At 50.5% G+C, this 21605-nt stretch overlaps 2 protein-coding genes across 6 annotated transcripts in view; both read left to right on the forward strand.

Moving 5' to 3' along the window:
* Positions 1 to 4743, forward strand: part of RAB11FIP5 (RAB11 family interacting protein 5) — a 31797-nt gene extending 27054 nt beyond the window's left edge. Inside the window, 2 exon segments of the mRNA XM_074195618.1 lie at positions 2908 to 3094; positions 3504 to 4743. Coding sequence (XP_074051719.1) covers positions 2908 to 3094; positions 3504 to 3713 — 397 coding nt within the window. The 3' untranslated portion in view covers positions 3714 to 4743.
* A 1155-nt stretch (positions 4744 to 5898) lies between these two features.
* The window catches only part of SFXN5 (sideroflexin 5), a 202274-nt gene continuing 186567 nt past the window's right edge, over positions 5899 to 21605 (forward strand). For all 5 annotated transcript variants that reach the window (XR_012470449.1, XM_074195629.1, XM_074195647.1 and 2 more), the window contains exon 1: positions 5899 to 5991. Coding sequence is in view for 4 of the 5 variants with exons in the window: in XM_074195629.1 (XP_074051730.1) it covers positions 5902 to 5991 (90 nt within the window). In the remaining variant the exon portion in view is untranslated. The remainder of the gene's footprint in view (positions 5992 to 21605) is intronic.

Genomic DNA, 21605 nt, shown 5'->3' on the forward strand with positions numbered 1-21605 from the left:
ATCCTCCTTCCTGGTGGCATGAGGACAGATTTAGTCTTGACATCACCTGCAAAGTAAAGCGGCTTGCTATCCGGAGGTCTTTCTGGTCATTGATAAAAATCCTCTACAGCCCAGGACTAAGCCCAGAACCCCTGGAGGATTAGGGGGTGATTTCCAGCCAAGCTGAGAGGCCCGGTCACCGACCCATCCTGAATCCACCTCTCCAGACCCTGCTGTAGGCCACAGAAACAGCAGGAAAGCCTGGGTTGAGATGGCTGCTCCTTGTGGTTTTAAGGTGTCCTCATGCGTCCCTCATGCCTCACGTCTCCTCGGGATTCTCAGAGCCAACTTTTAGAGCCGGGGTCACCACTTAAAAAGAAAAGCCTAAAACGTAGGGAGACAGTGTTGGCAGCGTTCCCCGCTCTGGCAGGACCTGCCATGCTGCCGGCCCTCCTGGGTGAGGGGACACCTCTGTGCCCGCTCTGGCTGGCCCAAGGCTAGCTCTCTCTAGAGGCTGCTCTGCCTCTCTCTCCTTGTTTCAGTTGTGTCTGACTCTTGGGGTCTTCTTGGCAGATAGTGGAGTGGAGGCCATTTCCTTCCTAGCCCATTTTTTCAGTTGAGGAAACTAAGGTTAATTGCCAGGGTCACCCTGCTAGAAAGAACGCCAGAAGAGAAGTCATCTATCTCTAGGCCCGGTGCCTCCCCACGGCCTCATTTTCCCTATCTGTAAAACACGGGGAATTGTGCTGGGTGGCCTTGGAGCTGCGATGCTCTGATCTCGTCAGGTGGGCCGGAGGAGCCTGCCCCAAAGCCTCCCTGGGTCCGGATTTCCAGTCCAGGGCTCCTTCCCACCACATTCCTTCCCTGACCCTGGTTGGGGGTGGCATCTGCTTCCCTGGTTGCTCATCCTCTCTGTGGCTGTGGGCGGCCTCATCTCTTGGATGGGGGTGGCTTTTCGGGTTTCCCTCCGACCATGCTTCATTCATTCCCTCTTTTTTGATGAGACTGGTCAGATACAGCGGCATTCCCCCGCAGCCTGTGTTGACTGCGTATCCTTGATTTGGGGAGCATTGAAGGTCTGCCTAGAGTCTCTTGGGCAGTGGGGTCAGATGGGGACTTGAACCCAGGGCTTTCTGTCTCTTAAGTGATTTGTTCAGCAACTAGAACTATGAATTTACCTGCTACTTTTGCCACAGTGGATTGAGCACCTGGCTTGTACTTGGGAAGACTCACTAGCTAGGTGACCTTGGACAAGTCACTTCACCCTGGGTGCCTCAGTTTTTTCATCTGTAAAATGAGCTGGAGAAGGAAAGCGCACACCACTGCAGGGTCTGTGCCAAGAGAGCCCCCAGATGGGGCCACAGAGTCAGACACAACTGAAAAAGGACTTAGGGTACTCAGAACCCAGAGAAAGGCATGAGTCCCCCAAGCCCTCTTAGGGTAATGTGCAGACCGGTTAGGACAGGCCCCGTCCGGGATGGACGTGGGATGCTCACCAGAGGGAAGGCCTGCGGAAAGGCTTCCTGGGGATTTTGCCGGGACTCAGAAAGGAGGGGCAGTCGCTGATGATGCTCAGTCAGGAGTCAGGGAGTGGGGTGAGAGCCCAGGGAGAGGGTTTTGGATGCTCGCCAGCACTCTGCATGTGATGCTGGAGGGCCAGGGAGCCGCCGGACCATCTTAGATCAGACGTGATCGGACCTGTGGCCGGACGGAGGATGGCTGAGAGGCTGGAGGCTAGCAGAATGACCGTTCAGAATGCGGGTGAAGAGGGCACGAGCCAGAGAAGGGGAAGAGAGCCTGGCAGTGCTTATCCCAAGGGAAATAGCTCAAGAGAGCAATTTTCAAGTGAAACTTGGAACTTGAACATCCTTCAGATTGGGGTTTGGATTCTGCCTGATTTCTCTTTGCTGCCATCCCTTGTTGAAAGCTGTGATTGGCAGTGAGCTCCCCAGAGGGTGATCTCCATCCCCGGATGCTTCATCATCTACCTCATGGCCCATGGGAGCAAAAGACAACAAACCCAAAATGATGTTTTTGGGGAGAAGTGGGGTAAATGTATTTTACATTCCTTTTGTCCCTTGCTTGGTTTGGAGCCTTGAATGAAAGCGTGAGGCTCCCCAGGCTGGGCCAGCAGGGCCAGTGGCTTTTCTTCATGATAGTTGGTGACTCCTTTAAAAACTGGTGTTTTCATTGTTCTTTTGAGTTTATTGTGATAGGGTCTTCTGGCCCTTGGGTCCCTCCCTGCTTTTTTCCTGAGGATGAGTTCATTTTGGAACAATGGTTTGCTTTCCACCTTGAACCCGTTTTCCCTCGGACCTCCATGTAGCTGGTTGTACCCCACTGAGGCTTGAAGTTCCCCAGACCACCAGCCTGGGCAAACCCTCTGAAGGGTGCTCTTTGAAAACTCCAACTTTGGCATTTTTGCTTAGAAGAATTTCTATTTTTAAAAACGATTTAACATGATTAAAAATGAAGTCATGTAATGTCTGCATGGAAAAAAGTGAAGAGCTTCACCCCCGGCTCGGCCTGTGACCACGCTGCCACCAGAGGTGCTGGTCAGAGTTGGTCCAGGGCTTCTGTCTCAGTTGGGGCTTTGAGGAAATATTGTGGAATTTAAGAATTTAATGCCCCTGTGGGCCCTGCCCCAAGAAGGCCACCTCCTGTCTTGTGATTTCCCTGCAGAAGACCAAGTTTGAGGAAGGGGAATGCAGGAGAGTATGCTGAGTGGGCCCCAGGGTGACGAAGGGAACTCTGGGTGTATCTAGTCTGGAGATGAGAAGGCTGGGGGGGGGGGGGGCGGAGCCTGGCTGGCCCGAAGAGGAAGGTTGGGCCCTAGAAGGTGGCATGGGGCTAGGTGGGGAGGGCCTCAGCCTCTGACCTTCATCCCACCATGACTATCATCTGATGGCTCTCCCCCTGTCTCCTTAGCCCCCACCCTGTCAAGCCACTCAGCTCTGCCCCCCAAGAGGGGGCTGTGGACAGGAAGCCCCCTCGCTCCAGCCTGAGCTCAGCCCTGACCAGTGGGCTAGAGAAACTCAAGACGGTCACCTCCGGCAACCTGCAGTCCATGGCCCCCCAGGTGGACCAGCCAGTGGAGTCCAAGGGGAAGCCAAAGGTGAGTGGCCCCAGGACCTTGAGCCCAGCAGTCTCCTCCCAGCGGGGAGCCCCAGGGCCTGGGATGGTGTCTCTGGTGTTAACCCTGGGGCTTGGCCCTCCCCAAAGGGTCTACCTCTTTGGTCCCACCGGGCTGGGTTTTCAGAGCCTCTGGCCCTGTGAAGTGGTCTGCAAGCAGTTGCTCTGGCAGGTTCTGGGTCCCCCTGGAGACCCTTGTGTCTAACAGCAGACGTGTTGGCCCACCCGGGGATGTGGCTGCGGCGGCCTCCCGGCTGCCCCCTCGGCTTTCTCTTAAGCGTCGAGCAGACGCAAGGGGACCGCCTCATCATCTCCATCCACTTGGTGCGGGTAGGAGGGGGCAGGGGTAGGGTCTGGCACATCACTCAGCCCTTGGCTCTGCTGACCATCAGGACCCCTTGCAGCCGGACCAGTCGGCCAAATACTACCACCTGACCCACGATGAGCTCATCGCCCTGCTCCTGCAGCGGGAGCGGGAACTGAGCCGCCGCGACGAGCACGTGCATGAGCTGGAGAGCTACATCGACCAGCTGCTGGTGCGCATCATGGAGACCTCCCCGACGCTGCTGCAGATCCCGCCGGGCCCCCATGCCCCCAAGTAGCACCCTCCCCCCTTTCTTCCCCGAGGCCTCGCTGACACACATACAGAGGAACATACACAAACACACACATACACACACACACACACAAACACACAAACACACACAAACACACATGCCCCCACAGGCAGGCAGACTTCTCAGCAAGAGTTTATGGTAGAATTGTGGGGGGGGGGTCCAGGCCCTTCCTGGTGGGGAGGAGCTGGGACCTCTGTTGGGACCCTTTTTCTGCTCTTTTTGGAGCTCCCCCTGCTGCCAAGGATGGACCAGGACCCCTTCATCTTTGGGTCTGTGGGTGCTCGGGCTAGAGCATCTTCCAAGGACAGCCCAGGGTGGAGAAGGGGGCACTGCTACCCGAGAGCTGGTGATCCCCCCCCCCTTTCCCCTGCCCTCTGTTACTGCCAGTGTTAACTCCTAGGAAACCAGCTGCTCAAGGGGGGGCCCGCCTGCCAGCCAGCTGCTCTGTCACCCCGTGGCTGTGCTTCCCTGTCCCCACTCTGGGGGGGGGGGGTTCTGTGTTTCTATGTTTGGGGTGTGTGTGTGTGTGTGTGTGTGTGTGTGTGTGTGTGTGTGAGAGAGAGAGAGAGAGAGAGAGAGAGAGAGAGAGAGAGAATGTATGTGCCTGGGTGTGAGAGTGAATGTGTGTGTGTGTATGACCCTGCTGTTGTATGTGACCTTGCTGTTGTGTGTGTGCATGTGTGTATGTGACCCTGCTGTTATGTGTATGTATGACTCTGCTGTTGTATGTGTCCCTGCTGTGTGTGTGTGTGTGTGTGTGTGTGTGTGTGTGTGTGTGTGAGAGAGAGAGAATGTATGTGCCTGGGTATGTGAGTGAGTGTGTGTGTATGACCCTGCTGTTGTATGTAACCCTGCTGTTGTGTATGTGTGTGTGTGCATGTGACCCTGCTCTGTGTGTGCGTATGACCCTGCTGTTGTGTGTGTGCACGTGTGTGTATGTGACCCTGCTGTTATGTGTATGTATGACTCTGCTGTTGTGTGTCCCTGCTCTGTGTGTGTGTGTGTGTGTGTGTGTGTGTGTGTGTGTGTGTGTAAAAGAGAGAGAGAGAGAGAGAGAGAGAGAGAGAGAATGAGAATGTATGTGCCTGGGTGTGAGAGTGAGTGTGTGTGTGTGTGTGTGTATGACCCTGCTGTTGTGTGTGTGTATGTGTGTATGTGACCCTGCTCTGTGTGTGTATGACCTTGCTGGTGTATGTGACCCCACTGTGTGTGTGTGTGTGTGTGCGCGCCTGGGTATGAGAGTGAGTGTGTGTGTATGACCCTGCTGTTGTATGTATGTGTGTGTATGTGGCCCTGCTCTGTGTGTGTGAGTATGTGACCCTGCTCAGGCCGTTGGGGTCTGTGGCTCCTTTCGTTGGGGGGTGTTTGAGTCGTGCCATTTCTTCTGCAGAATGACCTGCGGGGGCCCCCAACACCCCCCCTGCACCCCGGCTTCCCGGTCCTGGGCTTCTTGGCTCAGTTTGGGCTTTCCCGTGTCAAAGCTTCCTCGTTTGCTCCCCCGTTGAGATGCCCGACCTGGGCGGCCCGGTGGGCCCGGGCGGGTCCGGACCAGGCGCGGGGCTCCGGGCACCCCGGCTCACCTCGCCCACCGGGAGGGGGTCTGGGCCGGGGCAGCGGGGGCAGGACTGAGCCGGCTCGGCCCCAGGCACGGCCCCCCGGCGGGCACGGGGCGCCCCACTGCCCGTGCCCCCTGCCACCCGCAGCCGCCTGCGTTACCGGGCCGTGCCCCGCGCCCCCCGCACCTCGGGGCGTGCGGCTGCTTTGGGGGGCTGCCCGAGGGCCCCGGGGCGCGGGGGCCTGTCCGCGTGTCGGGAGCGCTTGTCCTCCGCGATTGAAGCACTTTACAGAGAATAAAGGTTGGATTCCTCTACCGCGGGCGGCTCGGTCCCGTTCCTGGGGGGGCCCGGGGGGAGGGAACCCCATGGCTGGGGGCCACGCCGGCGGGGCGGGGTGGGGCGGGGGTCGCCGGCCTGGGCCCCCCACCGGGATGGCCGCCGGGTGCCGCGGAGCTGGGGGCGCGGCCGGGAAGGGGCGCGGGGGAAGACTACATCCCCCACAAGCCCCCGCGCCGGCCCGACGCTGCGGGAGGCCGCAGCCAATGGGGAGGCCCGGCCGCGGCGGGGGCCGAGGAGGGACATTTTAAAAGGGCCGGGGACTGCGGGCGGCGGGGGCCATGGCGGAGACTGCGGCGGCGGCGGCAGCGGCGGAGGCCGCCTCGGCGGGCTGCCCGCCCTTCCAGCTGGGCAAGCCCCGCTTCCAGCAGGTGAGCCCCGGCGCGGCGGCCGCCGGGCGGGGGAGGGGCGGCGCGGAGCTGGCGGGCGGGGGGCGCCGGGCCCCCTCCCCCGGAGCCGGGGGCTGCGGCCCGAGGCCCCCCGGCGGCTGCGGCTCCGGCCGCGGGGCCCGCGGCCGCCGCCGCCTCTCGGCCATTGGACGGGCCGGGAGGCGGCCGCGCGAGCTCCGGCTTCCCGTTGGCCGGCGGCCCCGTCGCTCTCCGGAGCGCGGCTCCGCCCACGGCCCGACTCCCGAGCCGCCCTGTGATTGGGCGCGAGGGGGCCGGGGCGGCCGGTGATTGGACGAGAGGCTCGGCGGGGCCCGGGGGCTTCTCCCTGGACTGCGGAGCCCCGGCCCCAAGGTGACGAGTTCGAGTCCCGCGGCCGGCGGCCGCTCGGCCTCCAGGTGGTTGTCCTTGAGCTCCGGCGTCCAGCGAGGGCCGGGCCCGACGCCGGGGTCCCCCCGGATCCGCTGACCCGGACGGTGCCCTCCGGGACCCCCCGGGCCGTGCTGCCGGGAGCCGAGAAGGGGAGCGGGAGGCGGGGGAGGGGCTGCCGAGTCACCTTGAGCCTGCTCGCGTCCTGGGGGTCCGCGCCCGGGGGTCAGGGGCAGAGCCACGCCCAGGGGCCTCTGAGCCCTGTGCCCCCATCCCCAGGCCGGGGGCCTCCCACCGGCCCTGGGCTTCCCCAGGGGGTGCAAGCAGGGGCACTGCCCCTTGGGGCCCGGGAGGAGCCAGCGGACGGGCAGGGGCGGCCCGAGGACGAGAGCCCCCGGGCGCCCCCAGGCTGCCCTCCCACGGCGGGGGGCTGCACGGCCCCCACCCGGGCCCTCCCGGGCCGCCCGAGGCGCGGGGAGCCGCCGCGCTGCCCCCGGGGGCTCGGGAGCCCCCCTGCTTCCCTGATGCTTTGGGGGGCTCGGGAGCCCCCCTGCTGCTCTGATGCTTTGGGGGGCTCGGGAGCCCCCCTGCTGCCCTGATGCTTTGGGGGGCTCGGGAGCCCCACGGCTGCCCTGATGCTTCGGGGGGTATCGGGAGCCCCCCTGCTGCCCTGATGCTTCGGGGGGCTCGGGAGCCCCCCTGCTGCCCTGATGCTTCGGGGGGCTAGGGAGCCCCCCTGCTGCCCTGATGCTTCGGGGGGCTAGGGAGCCCCCCTGCTGCCCTGATGCTTCGAGGGGCTCAGGAGCCCCACGGCTGCCCTGATGCTTCGGGGGTATCGGGAGCCCCCCTGCTGCCCTGATGCTTCGGGGGGCTCGGGAGCCCCCCTGCTGCCCTGATGCTTCGAGGGGCTCGGGAGCCCCACGGCTGCCCTGATGCTTCGGGGGGCTCGGGAGCCCCACGGCTGCCCTGGTGCTTCGGGGGGGCTCGGGAGCCCCACGGCTGCCCTGGTGCTTCGGGGGCCTCGGGAGCCCCACGGCTGCCCTGATGCTTTGGGGGGCTCGGGAGCCCCACGGCTGCCCTGGTGCTTCGGGGGGGCTCGGGAGCCCCACGGCTGCCCTGATGCTTTGGGGGTCTCGGAAGCCCCACGGCTGCCCTGATGCTTTGGGGGGCTCGGAAGCCCCCCACGGCCACCTTCGGGGCTTTCAGAACGGAGCGCTGGCTGCCTCCCCACCGAGGCCCAGAGGGGGCCGAAGGCCCGGCCTGGCCGGCAGGAGCAGGACGAAGGGATGACAAGGTTGGGGAGAAAAAGCCTTCGTGCCGGCCGCGTCAGGGCAGCCCATCGCCCGCTGGTCTGGGCTTCTGAGAAGTCTGTGGACTGCCACCTGCCTCCCCCCTCCCCAAGAAAAGGCCCCACTGGGTGATAGGATCCCACATCAGGGGCTGGTGGGGGTCTTTGGGGCCTCTCGTTTCTCACCAGTCCCACTGGTTTCACAGATCACCAAGCGGGGCTCAGAGACAAAATGATTTGGCTTAGTGGAAGATTGTAGATTTGAACCCAGCCCTTCTGAGTCGGAGGTCTTAGAGTTAAACCCTGGGTGATGGTGGTGCAGAGGGTACGACGGCGGGCAGAGTGCCGGGCCTAGAATCAGGAAGGTCACGGTTCAAATCAGACTCTGATCACTTCACTTCTGTTTGCCCCAGTTTCCTCATCTGTAAAAAAGGGGAAAACAATAGCTCCTACCACCCAAGGTGGTTGTGAGAGTCAAATGAGACGGTGTTTTTAAAGCTGGCTGGCACACAGTAGGCATCACACAAATGCTAGTCATTATTAGTTGAAATAGTTGGAGGTGGTGGAGGCAAAGTGGACTGAGTCCAAGGAACCCCTGACCAGGCCATTCGTTGCAATCCAACAAGCCCTGGTAGCTCCATACTAAGTGTGGGGAGAAATAGTAGGAAACCAAACCAAAACAAGTCCTGCCTTCCAGGAACTGATAATCTGCAGGGAGAGAACAGTAGGAGCACAGATTACAGACTGAACTCTGGGAGGTCCTGCACTGGACCAGGGTGTCATTGGAACAGGACTCCAAGGTCAAACAGCTTCCTACATCAAGGCCAGATTAACCCCTTTTTGGTGTGAGGTTAGGTCATGGGGGCTCTGATAGCTTAATATAGAGGTATGGGCTCGCAACATTCCCAGGTGCCACCCAAACCAGATTAAAGTATAATTGGAAAATATTTAACAAAATATATAAGAACACAATAGAAAAGATAGAATGTTAATATAAGTGAAAATGCAGCTCAAAGGCATTATGTATGGTTTAGTGGCCCCTATTTCTATTTGAATTTGACACCACTGCCTTAATACCAATTTTGAAAACTAATTAAATGGAGATACTTCATTGTGAGTACTAAGAAAGACACCTTGAGTCCTATCTTCTCATTTTATGGCGTAGAGTGGGAGCCAGCTTGCCATTGGCAATCAGACCATCTTCTGCTTCTGCAGTTTAGAGGGTTAGCCAGGGGACTGAGACATGAAATGACTTTTCCAGGGTCATGCAACCAGTTATATATCAGGCAACACATGAACTCAGGTCTTTTTGACTGAGGTTGGCTTTCCATCCACCATGCCACATGCCTGTCTTAAGTGATCACAAAATGTCTACATGATCATTTCATGGTTGAAGGAGAGCACTGAACCCTGGGGGAGATCAAGAAAGGCCTCATGGAGGGTCTTGAGATGAGTCCTCAAATACCTTACAGCTTCTAAAAGGCAAGGTGAAGATCCCTACGTTCAAGACTTGGGGAATAATGTGTTCAGTCACAGAAGCAGGATGTGTAAGGTGATACCCAAGGGATAGCAAGTGGGCCGCTTGGGGGTGTCAGATGGGGATAGCCGGGTCATGGGAAATGAGTTTGAGAAGGCAGCTTAGACCCAGACTGGAAAGGACTTCAGGGGCTGAACAGAGGAGTCTGAATTTTGTTTTTAGAAGTTTCAGAAGGGAGTCTCTGGAGCCTCTTCAGTAGAAGAATGATGTGGTTAGAACTGAGCTTTAGGAATATCCATTAGGCATCTGTGTGATTGGCTAGGCTAGCTTGGACAGAGGAGAGTTTGGAACTGAGAAGAGCCATTCAAAAATCCTACTAGTGTGTTTGAGAAGTTTGAACTAGGCAGAGGCTGTGTGAGGGGAAAGGATTGGGTCACAGGTTTAGGATATGGAGGGGTCAGGAGAACTAAAGAGTTTGGGGTGACTTCAAAGATGCTATGAGGATTGATGGGGAAGAACAGATTCTGTCTTGAAGGCAGGTGGTGATCATACATGGAGTTCAGAAGAGAGACAAGGGCTAGATGATTTGAGAATTATCTGCATAGATGATGATGTTTGTTCTCGAAGATTATGCATAAGAGATAGCAGTTGAAACAGTGGGCTCTGATATGTTTGCAGAGAGAGAAATAGAGGGAGAGGGAGGCTAAGGAAAGGGTCCGGAGGGATTGTTGTTCAGTAACGTCCAACTCTTCACAATCCCATGGACCAGAGCACTTGGGCCCTTCTATCCCTCACTCTCTCTCTCTCTCTCTCTCTCTCTCTCTTTATTTTTCAAGGCAATGGGGTTAAGTGGCTTGCCCAAGGCTAGGTAATTATTAAGTGTCTGAGGTCAGATTTGAACCCAGGTACTCCTGACTCCAAGGCCAGTGCTCTATCCACTGCGCCACCTAGTCGCCCCTTCACTATCTCTTGAAGTTTGTCCAAGCTTGTGTTCACTATTTTCTTGACATTCTCTATCCATCTCATCCTCTGCCATCCCCCTTTCCTCTTGCCTTCAGACTTTCCCAATAAGAGCCTTTCCCTATGAGTTCCATCTTCTCATTATGTGGCCAAAGTATTTAAGCTTCAGTTTTAATATTTGACTTCTAATTAATTCATTTCTTTAAGTTATGCCTGATTTGACCTTCTTGCTGTCCAGGGGACTCTGATAAGCCTACCCTAGCACCACAGTTTGGATGCATTCATTCTATGGAGTCCAGCTTTCTTCATAGTTGTACATTGCTACTGGAAAAAAACATAGCTTTGCCTATAACAGACTTTTGTCAGCACGGTGATGTCTCTGCTTTTTAATGTGCTGTCCAGATTTGTCAAAGCTTTCCTTCTAAGGAGCAAGCATCTTTTAATTGATTGAGTCCCTGGATAGATTTCTGAAGAAACTAAATTTTTAGTAGTTGGGAACTAATGCAAAAATCTAAGACATAGATTTTTCCACCCAGAACACATAGAACATTCACAAAAAGTGTGTTCCAGAGTACAAGTAAATTGTAAATACATTCAGAAATGTTGAAGTTATTGAAAACTATATTTAAAGACCATACTGTAATCATGTAGTCAGTAAGGAAAAATATGACCAAATGAGATCCTCTATAAAGGCGAAAACATGACTTGCTAAGTAATGCTTGGGATAAGGAGCAAATTGGAGAAACAAAAAACAAAGACAACAGAAATACAACATCTCAGAATTTATGGGTTGCAGCCAGAGCAGTACATGAAGGCAAATTCATATCCCTGAATGCTTATCTTGATAAAAAAAAAGAAATAAATTAGTTATTTATAGTTAGAGAAATGAAACCTTGAACAAAGTAATAACATGTAAAACAAGAGATCCCTGGAAATCTTCAAAATAAGAGAATGCATCAATTCAAGTGAAATAATAGACAAATTATATTACTAGCTATATACCATAAATAGGTATATAAAAAAATCTAATAAAATCTTTGTCATTGGGCTAGTTATCCAAAAGAAGAGAGAAAAGTGAGATGACCATGAGTATAGCAAAAATAAAGATGATCAGAGACCATCACGTGCAGTGCTTTGTAACAGAACTGAGACGAGAAAAGACAATGTGGATGGATATTCACAAAAATAAAATTTAATTTATTTTGAATTTTACAATTTCCCCCCCAATCTGGCTTCTCTCTCCCCACCCCCACACAAGGCAGTCTGTTAGTCTTTATATTGTTTCCATGCTATACATTGGTCCAAGTTGAATGTGATGAGAGAGAAGTCATATCCTCAAGGAAAAAAAAATAAAGGAACACTTTTTTTTTTTAAGATTAAAGGTTATAGTTTTTGTCTTTGTTCAAACTCCATAATTCTTTCTCTGGAAACAGATGGTATTCTCCATTGCAGTTACCCCAACATTGTGCCTGATTGTTGCACTGATAAAATGGTCAAGTCCATCCAGGTTGATCATCATCCCCATATTGCTGTTAGGGTGTACAGTGTTCTTCAGGTTCTGCTCATCTCCCTCAACATCAATTCATGCAAATCCCTCCAGGCTTCCCTGAATTCCTGTCCCTCCTGGTTTCTAATAGAACAACAGTGTTCCATGACATATATATACCACAGTTTGCTAAGCCATTCCCCAATTGATGGACATTCACTCAGTTTCCAATTCTTTGCCCCCACAAACAGAACTGCCATGAATATTTTTGTGCAAGTGATGTTTTTACCCTTTTTCATGATCTCTTCAGGGTGTAGACCCAATAGTGGTATTGCTGGATCAATAGGTATGCACAGTTTTATTGCCCTTTGGGCATAATCCCAAGTGGCTCTCCAGAAAGGTTGGATGAGTTCACAGCTCCACCAACAATGTATTAGTGTCCCAGATTTCCCACAACCCTTTCAACATTGATCATTGTCCTTTCTGGTCATTTTGGTGTGAAGAGCTCAGCTTGACTCATCCCTGTGTATGTATCCTCATGGGACTCCTTAGTCAATCTATAAATGTGGATTAAGTGTCTCCTACATGCATGCACTATGCTAAGTGTTGGTGATACAAAAAAGAGACAAAACTCAGTTCTAGTCCTGAAGGAGCTTGCAGTCTGATGGGGGAGACAACAAACAAAAGTGGATAAATAAGAGAGATATCTACACATGTATATATTTGAGAATAAACTGAAAATAATTAATTGTGGGAAGGCACTGGAATTAAGAGGGTTGGGGAAGGTTTCTTGTAGAAGATGGGATTTTACTAGAGCTTGAGAGGAAACCAGGGTGGCCAGTTGGCAGAACAAAGGAGAGAGATCTTATTCGAATATCTTTCCATGAATTTGCCATAGAGAATCCAGTCAATGTGTCGAAGGCCCTGTCCTATTTTCTTTTTTTTTTTTTTGGAAGGCAAATGGGGTTAAGTGGCTTGCCCAAGGCCACACAGCTAGGTCATTATTAAGTGTCTGAGGCCAGATGTGAACTCAGGTACTCCTGACTCCAGGGTCGGTGCTTTACCCACTGTACCACCTAGCTGCTCTGGATTATTGCATTTTTGTTTTGGAAAGGAAGAAATTTGAAGTTATGAAAACCATTGCACAGCTGCCCCAAAGCAGACTAGCCTGTTCTCTTCCTAATCGTTGTTGGGCCAGGTCTTCCGTGAGTTCCTTACTCCCCATGGAAAATCCCTTTTCCATTTGAAATTTGTACTAGATGAAGATATTTTTATTACATGTTTTATTTTATATATATGTTCATTTTTGCTATATTATATTATGACATTATAACATATTTACTAATTGATAAATATCAATATGAAATATTAAAATACTGTCTAACTACACACTCACAAATAGAAATTTCCTATAAAAAACATTCAGTTTTATAAACAAACATGTTTATTTGTATGTTTGGTTCAGTAGGATTTTATTCCAGGAAGCTAAGAGTGGCTCAATAGTAAGAGAACATTCAGCACAGAAATCTTTTTACCTACCCTCTCCCATACTAATCTTGTTGTCATTCAGTTGTTTTAGCCATGTCCGACTCTTCATGACCCCATTTGGGGTTTTCTTGGCATAGACATGAGTGGTTTGCCATTTCCTTTTCCAGCTATTTGACAGTGAAGAAACTGTGGCAAACAGGGTGAAGTGACTTGCCTGGGGTCATACCACTAGGAAAATCTGAGGCTGGATTTGAACTCAGGAAGGTGAGTCTAGATCAGGTGATCTAGCCACTGTACCTCTTAGCTGTCCCCCATCCCCAACCTATATCTGAGATTTCATCTGTGTAGGAGACTCCCACTGGGGGAAATCCTTTCATGGTAGCAAAACAGTAATTCTACTGTAATTTATAGTATTTATAGGGGTAAACAAAGATCCAAGTACATTTAAAAAGTCACAAGTATAGCAACAATTGCAGGAAAAAGGCCCTTGTAAATGACAATATTCATTCAGTAAGTTTGAAAGATTATTCTTGAGCACTGGCAAACCATATTCCTTTAAACCAAGTTATATATGTGTGTGTGTGTGTGTAATAGAGGAATAGTAAGAGTGGAGGCAAAGCAGGATTGTTCATCTTCTTTTAATCATAATGCTGTAGGGCTGTCAAGCAAAAGAATTGAAGGAAGTAGGCAGAGAAAGGTTTTCATTTCTCTCCTTGCAGATGATGTGGTGGCCTGTTTGAAAATCCACCAGAGCCTCCACAAAAACCCTGAGATAATGAATGGTTCTGGCAAGCTTGCAGACAATGCCCTTTCAGTGGCTATTCACCGGGAGCAGCCTGTGGTTTGGCATCTTAGAAAAAGGGCCCCTTCTCAGGAAGCATGATCACTTTAGGGCCAGATTTAGAGCCAGGTCTTCACTCCGCGATATATAGCTAGATGTTGGGGAATCTGGTAGAGGAAAAGTTAGATTTTTATTTCTGCTCACCTCTAACAGAAACTTGGCATTTCCCTCAATTATATAAAACATTAATCTGAGAAGGGACCAGAGGATTTGTCAGATGCTGCCTGAAGGTATCCAGGACACAAAAAATGATTAAGATCCTTGGGTTTAGAGGGAAAGGATGGATGGATAGAGATCACGAGACTGAAAGCTCTGAAGAGTGAACATGCTAAGTTGGGAACTTGGTTTTGGAGTCAGTAGCCTGGGTTCCATGCTAGCTCTGTTCCTTACTACCTGTGGTACTGCGTGACCTTGGGCAAAACACTAGCCCTCAGGGCCTCAGTCCTTCTGTTTAATATGAGGGGGGTTGGCCTAAATGACCTCTGAATCTCTTCCAGCTCTAAAGGGATGAGTTTGAAGACCACAGTCCAGGATCAGACACTAGGGCAAGTTTGGGTCCTTCCCGATGAGAGACAAGCCCATGTGTCTCCTTGGGATCCCCACTGTTTGAGGTTGTTTTGTTTTTCTGGCTTTTCGAACCTCAATAGCTATCCAGTATGGAAGCTCCATTCGCCATTTAACAACTCACCTGTAAAGCAGCCTTAGAACATTGCTGAAAGGTTACTTGGTCATGTGTGCTGTGGGGGTCAGAGGTGGGCATGGCACCTGTCCAGGCCTCCCTGTCTCCCAGCTCAAATGTCTACCTGAATAAAACCGGGCTTGGAACCCCACATTGAGGCATGGTCATCAGTCGTTCCTACCTGGAACGTTGTTGAGTTGGTTGTGGTGCTAGATCATAAGCTCCTCAAGGGCCCTTAATGTTTAAGGCTGGCTTGTGGGTTTCCTGGCTTCACCGTTTCTCTTCTCCAAACCCTCCAGGGAGAGCTGTGGCCTGGGCCTTCTTGTCAAGCCACCCCCAAGTATTCAAGGTATAATGGCTCCCAAGGAAGGGGAGAGCTCCCCCCTACCCTTCTGGCCCTGAAGCAAACCCACTTCTTTTTGAGGTTTCCTTGGGTGTGTTGGTGCTGGCTCCCTGCAGCATTCTAACTTTGCTTTGCAGCAGGTCATCGAAGTCTTTAAGTTTACCTCAGATCTTCACATTCATTATTTCTCATGGCATACTTATGTTTATTAATGTTCTTTCTATTTTTAAAAAATAAATTTTTATTGATAACCTTTGGGGTTTTTATCACCTATGAATCCTATCATGTCTCAGTATATATCTAATTTCCCAATGTATTTTCTTCCTTTTGGGGGTTTGTGGGGCAATGGAGTTTAGTGACTTGCCCAAGGTCACACAGCTAGTACATAGCAAGTGTCTGAAGCTGTTTTTGAGCTTGAATCATCCTGCTCCAGGGCTCTATCTACTGTGCCATCTAGCTGCCCCCCAATTTATTTTCAATATTTCTCATAAAATGTATCTCATTTCCCAATGAACATATCTGCCTTATAACAAAAAAAAAAGAAAAACTATAATCACTTCAACCAAACTAACTCATTGAAAAAAGTCTGATCTAAGCTGTATTCCCCCCTTCCCACTCCCATACCCCACAATGAAAAGCTGAGTAGGCACTTTCTTATATCTCTTCTTTAGGGCCAAGCTTGGCCATCCTACTTTCTCAGAGCATTGGGTTTTGAGTGGTTTGTTTTCTTTCCATTGTTCCAGTTTTGGCATGCATTGCCTTTCTGGTTCTACTTAGATCACTTTGCATCAGTTCATGTAAATCTTTCCATGCTATCAATGTTCTTCCAATAGTGGAATCATTGGTTCCCCTAGAATGGGTTCCCATCCTTCTTCCTCTGCTTAGCGTGAAAGTCTTGAGGTTGGGACATAAGTTGACCTTGGCTCCCAAAGAGATCCGTGACCTCAGGGAGGTGATGCCATGGCCTTCGGGTGAATTGGATCTCCCTTAAGTGAGGGAGGGCTGTGCAAAGCCACCAGCCTCACTTTCTCCTTTGGAGCCACATTGGGATGTGATAAACCTTAGTATATGCTTGTTGAGTGATGGGACATTTGAAGGAGGGGACCTCTCCAGGGTTCCTGCATTGCTAAATCTTGTTGATTGCCTACATTAAAAATAACAGCTTTAGTCCAGAGGGCCAGCCTACCCTCCCCCCAAGTGTCTTCTAGGAGACTTCCCCCCAAATATAGCTTGCATAGCCCATGTTTGGAGGATTCAGCAGCTATTAAGTTTTTTTGGGTGTGAGCACATTGGTATTTGTGCATGTGCCCGGGTAGTGATGTGTAGACCTGAATGGCATCTAAGCCAGCCCATATGTTTGTACAAAGGGGTGTTTCTCTCCAGCATTATTGCCATGGGTGATTGTCTGCAGCTGCTGGCAGAACCCTGACAGTCCTTGACTGGGCTAATTGCAGGGTTGGGTGCTGGGCTGGAGAGGGAGGGGTGCTGTAAGGCTTTGTCACCATCCATTCTGATGGCCTCACACAAGACCCTCTTAGGTGCTCCGGGTTCATGCACAGCTGAGGAGCATTGACAAGAGGGAGGGAGGCCAGGCAGCCTATGAGAGGGTGCAGGTGATGTCGGCGGTACCCCGTTCTTGTCTCCTCCTAGACAGGTGCTGGCCTGGAGGGTTCCTTCTAGGATGAGAGGGGCTCCTCTCATAGGAGAAGAACAGGAAGGTCCAAGGTTTTGGAATCCTTCCCAATTCTTCCTCCTCATATCAATCCAATTTTCATCAATTCTACCGTCACCTCTCCCCCAGCTCCCACCCCTGTTAAAGAGTTGTTCTCTTGGTTGTCCTCTCTTGTACAGCTGCCTGGTAGATATTTCTGAAATACAGGTCTGACCAGATCATTCTGCTCAAGAATCTTCATGGCTCCTTGTTACCTTTGGATCAAATATTAACTCTTTGGACTTTGAAGCTTTTCACAATCTGGCTCCAGGCTTATTTCACATGACTTCACTTGCCTTTGCACAGCTGTCCTTTTTATTTGGAATTCCTTATTTCCTTCTCTCTCCATCTTAGAATCCTCTTTTAAGACTCAGCCGGAAGACCACCTATATCCTAGTCCTCTCCTTTCTTCCCACACAAAATTACTTTGCGTTTATTTTGTTTATATTTTATATTGACTTGTCTTTGTACGTTTTCTTCTGGCTCATAAGAGTGAGGGTAGTGACCGTGCCATGTCTATATATCGCCTAGCAAAGTGCCCGAAACTTAGTATCAGCTTGATAAGTGAATGGTTGGTGACTGATCCATTTGATATTTTCATTCCATAAACACTTTTTAAGCATCCATTGTGTGTTGGTCAGATACAAGAGATAAAATAAAAAAGTGCCCTCTGCTATCTTACATTCTACTATGAGTGAATGTGGCCCAGCAGGATCTCCTATCCCCAACCCTTGGAGGGTTGGAGCTTCCAGACTGGGCTATTGATTGGGCTGCCTTTCCCTTGGTGCCTGGATTGGGTGGCATTCTTGGATTTTCCAGACCCAGGGCAATCTCCCTGGACTATAAAAACAGCTGATTAAGTCTAAACGTCTCAGCTCTTCATTCTGTTGAGATCTGGTAAAATCTGGGCCCACTTTAGCTGTTCCCTGCCTTCTTAATTCACATCCCTATCTTAATCTCACTGTATCAACTGATGCCTTCTCTGCTGCCTATAAATATGCTCCTATCTTTTTATAAAAAACCTTCGCTGAACCTTGCTGCCATCCCTTGAAGCTATTCTCAGTCTAGTCTGTCCCCCTTCTCCTCTCTTGCACAGCCCAATTAGAAAGAATCACCTCAATTCTCAGCCTCCTGTTCCTCCTCACCCACATACTTAATTTCTGGCAATCTGTTCAACCACTGAGGCTTACTGCTCTGGGTGGCCTTGGATGACCTCGCTGCTCAAATGACCTTGAGCAAACAGCTTGACCTCTCTGGGCCTCAGTGTCTTCATCTGTAAAAGGAGGGGATGGCACTCGCCTGTCTCTGAGGCCATTCTGGTTTTCCATCTGTGGTCTTGTGTGGTCTGACCTCTCCATTGTACTGAAACTTGATCCCTTGGAAAGCACTAACAGATTCTTCCTTAATTACCAAAGCTGGTGACCATTTCTCAGCTTTCTGCAGCATTTTCAAACCATCCCCTCTTCTTTTTTTCTCTCTTGGCTCTCTTCTGACCTGTCTGACTAGTCTTTCTCAGGCTTTTTTCCTGAGTTTTTCTCTGTCTCCTTTCCCCTGAGGCCATCTCTCAAAGCTTGCCTGGGGCCCTCTTCTATCTCTGTTCCTCTCCATTAAACTGGACCTCCTGCCTTCACAGGCTGGGTGATGAAGAGGATGGATAGGCTGGAATTAAGGCCCCCTTCTGCCAGATCCTGTGTCACTTCTCAATTTTTCAGGGCCCCAGGCACCTCTTTTAAGAGGCTGACTTGGAACAATTTGTCCCAACAGCCTGAAGCGGTAGAGCAATTAGAGTTTGGTCAGATATGGAAGATACCAAGGTCATCCCCTACCTCCTGGGTTATCCCCAGTTGGCTTGACTTTATCTTGCTTGTGGACTTAAGTGATCCCTGGAGGAGAGAGCAAGGCTGGTGACTGAGTAGCTCTGCCCACTTAAATCCAATTCACAGGCAAGTCAAGACCTCATTCACCCCATTGGCCCTCTTCAAAAGCATAGAGGTTAGCCAGAAGGTTGCCAACCTACGTAGGTGAAGTATATTGCTACAAGAAGATTTTCTTCTACTGAATTTATAAATGCCAGGCAAGTGTGTATGAGGTACTGGCAATATGGAGTCAAAAAATGAAGCTGGCCCTACTCCCAAGGGGTTCATGTTGTGTTGAAATCCTGTCCTAGACCAATCCCATTAACTCCCAAGGGTCCAGTGATGGCTTCAAGGGTCTGTTCAGCCAGCTCCATCCTCCCTCCTTGCTCTGGTCCTACTTCCCAAGATGCCCGCTTTCCATAGGCTCTCAAACTCAACATGGCCAGAATGGAACTTGTACTCTCCCCTGAAAAACCCACCTACCTCCAAACTTTCCTGGTTCTATTGAGGACACTGTTGTCCTTTCCTTTATAACTGAAGAGGGATAACTGAGGTCCCCTTCATCTTTTGCTTCTGTTCATTTTTTGTGCATTTACAGCACAAAAGGAGTGACTTTGGAGGAAGGGCATTGAGAGCAGTTCTCCCTTCTAGGCACATTGAGATAACATATCAAAACTTATGAGATGTCTCTAAAGCAGTACTTAGGGGAAATTTTATATCTCTAACTTATGTCAATAAAATAGAGAAAGAACAGAAAAATGAATTAGGTGTACAACTCAAAAAAACTAGAAAAGAACAAGCCAAAAATCCCATTAAACACAAAGTTGGAAATCCTGAAAATCAAAGGAGAGATGAATAAAATTGAAAGTAGGAAAACAATTGAACTAATAAAGGCAAAAAGGATAGGCATAGGGCTAGGATAATCCAGAGAGTCTGAGTAAAGGAAAGGTATGAGAAAAGACTGGGAAGATAGATTGGAAGGCGGCTGCCAGGAGATCATTCAATAGGTCATGACCCAAATTGGCAAAGTCCTTCCATCTTTCCTTTATCTTTTTCCATCACTGGATTTTTTTTTGTTTTTATTTTTGCAAGGCAGTGGGATTCAGTGACTTGCCCAAGGCCACACAGCTAGGCAATTATTATGTATCTGAGACTGGATTTGAACTTGGGTCCTCCTGATTCCAGGGCTGGTGCTCTATCCCCTGCACCACCTACCTGCCCGCCCCCCCCCCCCCCACTGGATCTTGGTTGTCCTCCTACACCAGTTAATAGGTATGGGTTATAAACATCACCACTCCTCAAGTAGAAAACCCATTTCTAGCTCTAGCCAGGTGGGTTTCCAGATTAGTCCCTCCACCATTAATCCCTGGGCACTGCAGCTCCCCCTTCATGCCCCTCTTCCCTGCAGAGCTACTTCAACCCCTTTTTCATGCACCTGATCCAGTTGAACAGCCTCGAGACAGAGGAAGGAAGGAAAGTTTATAAAAATGAATGCTGAAAGCTGTCATTGCATGTAATTGGAAATTAAAAAATAAAATACTATTAAATGTCAAAATAAAGGTGATTTACATATATTTATGTATAAATGTATAGAATGTAAAATACTATTAAAATAATGTCAAAATAAAGGTGATATATATATATGTGTGTGTATATATATATATATATATAATTTCCTAGGTATATAGATGAAAGTTGCCTGGAACTTTGTCCAGGGTCATCCAGGGTCATCATTGTCAGAACTTCCACTTCTCCTTCAGGTTCTAAGAGCAGTCTGCAGGGCACTGATGGCTTTTGCCTTCCAAATAATGGACATTCAATCAAGGTTGATCAAATTGAAAGTTGAAAGAGCCTTGGCCAGAACATCCTGTGAATGGAGGCATTTTAGACTGAGGGTGGCAGACTGTAACTGAAGAGGCTCCTATTTCCCTTGGAAGACCTATATCCTCGAGGGATACCTGTACCCCAAGGGATGAGAGAGTTCCTTGTTGCACAGAGGAAATTTGACTTCTTTTTATTATCTGTTAAATACTTATCAGAACTTAAACCCTAAATTCATCCACTTATTAAGCCTCCACTATGGATTAGACAGTATAATATAGCCAGGAAGGCCTGGGTTCAAGTGTGACACTATGTGGCCTGGCCAATCACCAGGCCTCACAGAAGTGGAAACTGAGGTACTTCCACCTCCCTGGGCTGATATAGAAAAAAAAGTGGCTGGACAGCAGAGAAGGAGAGAGTCCTTGGCTCTGGGGGTCCTCGTTGTTATCCCACAGTATAGACTTGGCTGGGCCTGCCTCAGTGAGGTTCAGGCAGCTGGCAGAGTGTTGGATCTATATTCTGAAAGACTGGTGCAGAATCCCCTCCTCTGCTGCTCACCAGCCTGGTAACCTTGGGCAAGTTACTTAATTTTTCCTCACCTCTGAAATGGAGATAGCATCCGTGGGATTTCCTCCTAGGTTTGTCTTGAGGCTTAGGGGAGATGACGAATCATGGCATTTGCCTGGCCCCTGGTGTGTAGTAGTCACCTTATAACTGCTTTGGGTTAATGAGGAGCAGGAATAATAAGTAAGATAATTGGGAATTACTGATGTGATGCTTTAAGGTTTACAAAGGATTTTCCTTACAGGTGAGGGACTGCTGGGTCCAGAGTCTCCCAGAGTTGGCTAGATCTCTTAGAGGGGAAAACACTTGGCCAAGGTCACACGGCCTATAGAGGTAGGAGGTGTGACTTGAATCAGACTTGCTGGCTTGGAGAGGAGAGAGCTGAGATTTGGAGAAATCAGAAGGCCAGGCAAGAGTCATGAAGCTAGAAAGTATAGGAGCCAAGACCCCCCCCCCCCCGCTGACTCCAATCCCAGCCCCCTTTTCCTCTAGCCTCTGCTGGCCCCTCTCTCATCTCCCAACCCCCTCCTGCCCCAGCCTCTGCTGACACTGATCTCAGCCCCCTGTCCACCCCAGTACAGGCCTTGCTGACCCCAATGCTCACTGCAAGCTGAGTGCCTTGGAATGAGTGGGTCTGATGTCTGATCTGACCTGAGTGGAGGAAGGAAACCATGGGGAGGTGCTGGGGATGAGACTGGAGAGGTCAGGCTAGGGGG

This window comes from Macrotis lagotis, chromosome 1 (assembly GCF_037893015.1).
Source record: "Macrotis lagotis isolate mMagLag1 chromosome 1, bilby.v1.9.chrom.fasta, whole genome shotgun sequence".
Classification (NCBI taxonomy): Eukaryota; Metazoa; Chordata; class Mammalia; order Peramelemorphia; family Peramelidae; genus Macrotis; species Macrotis lagotis.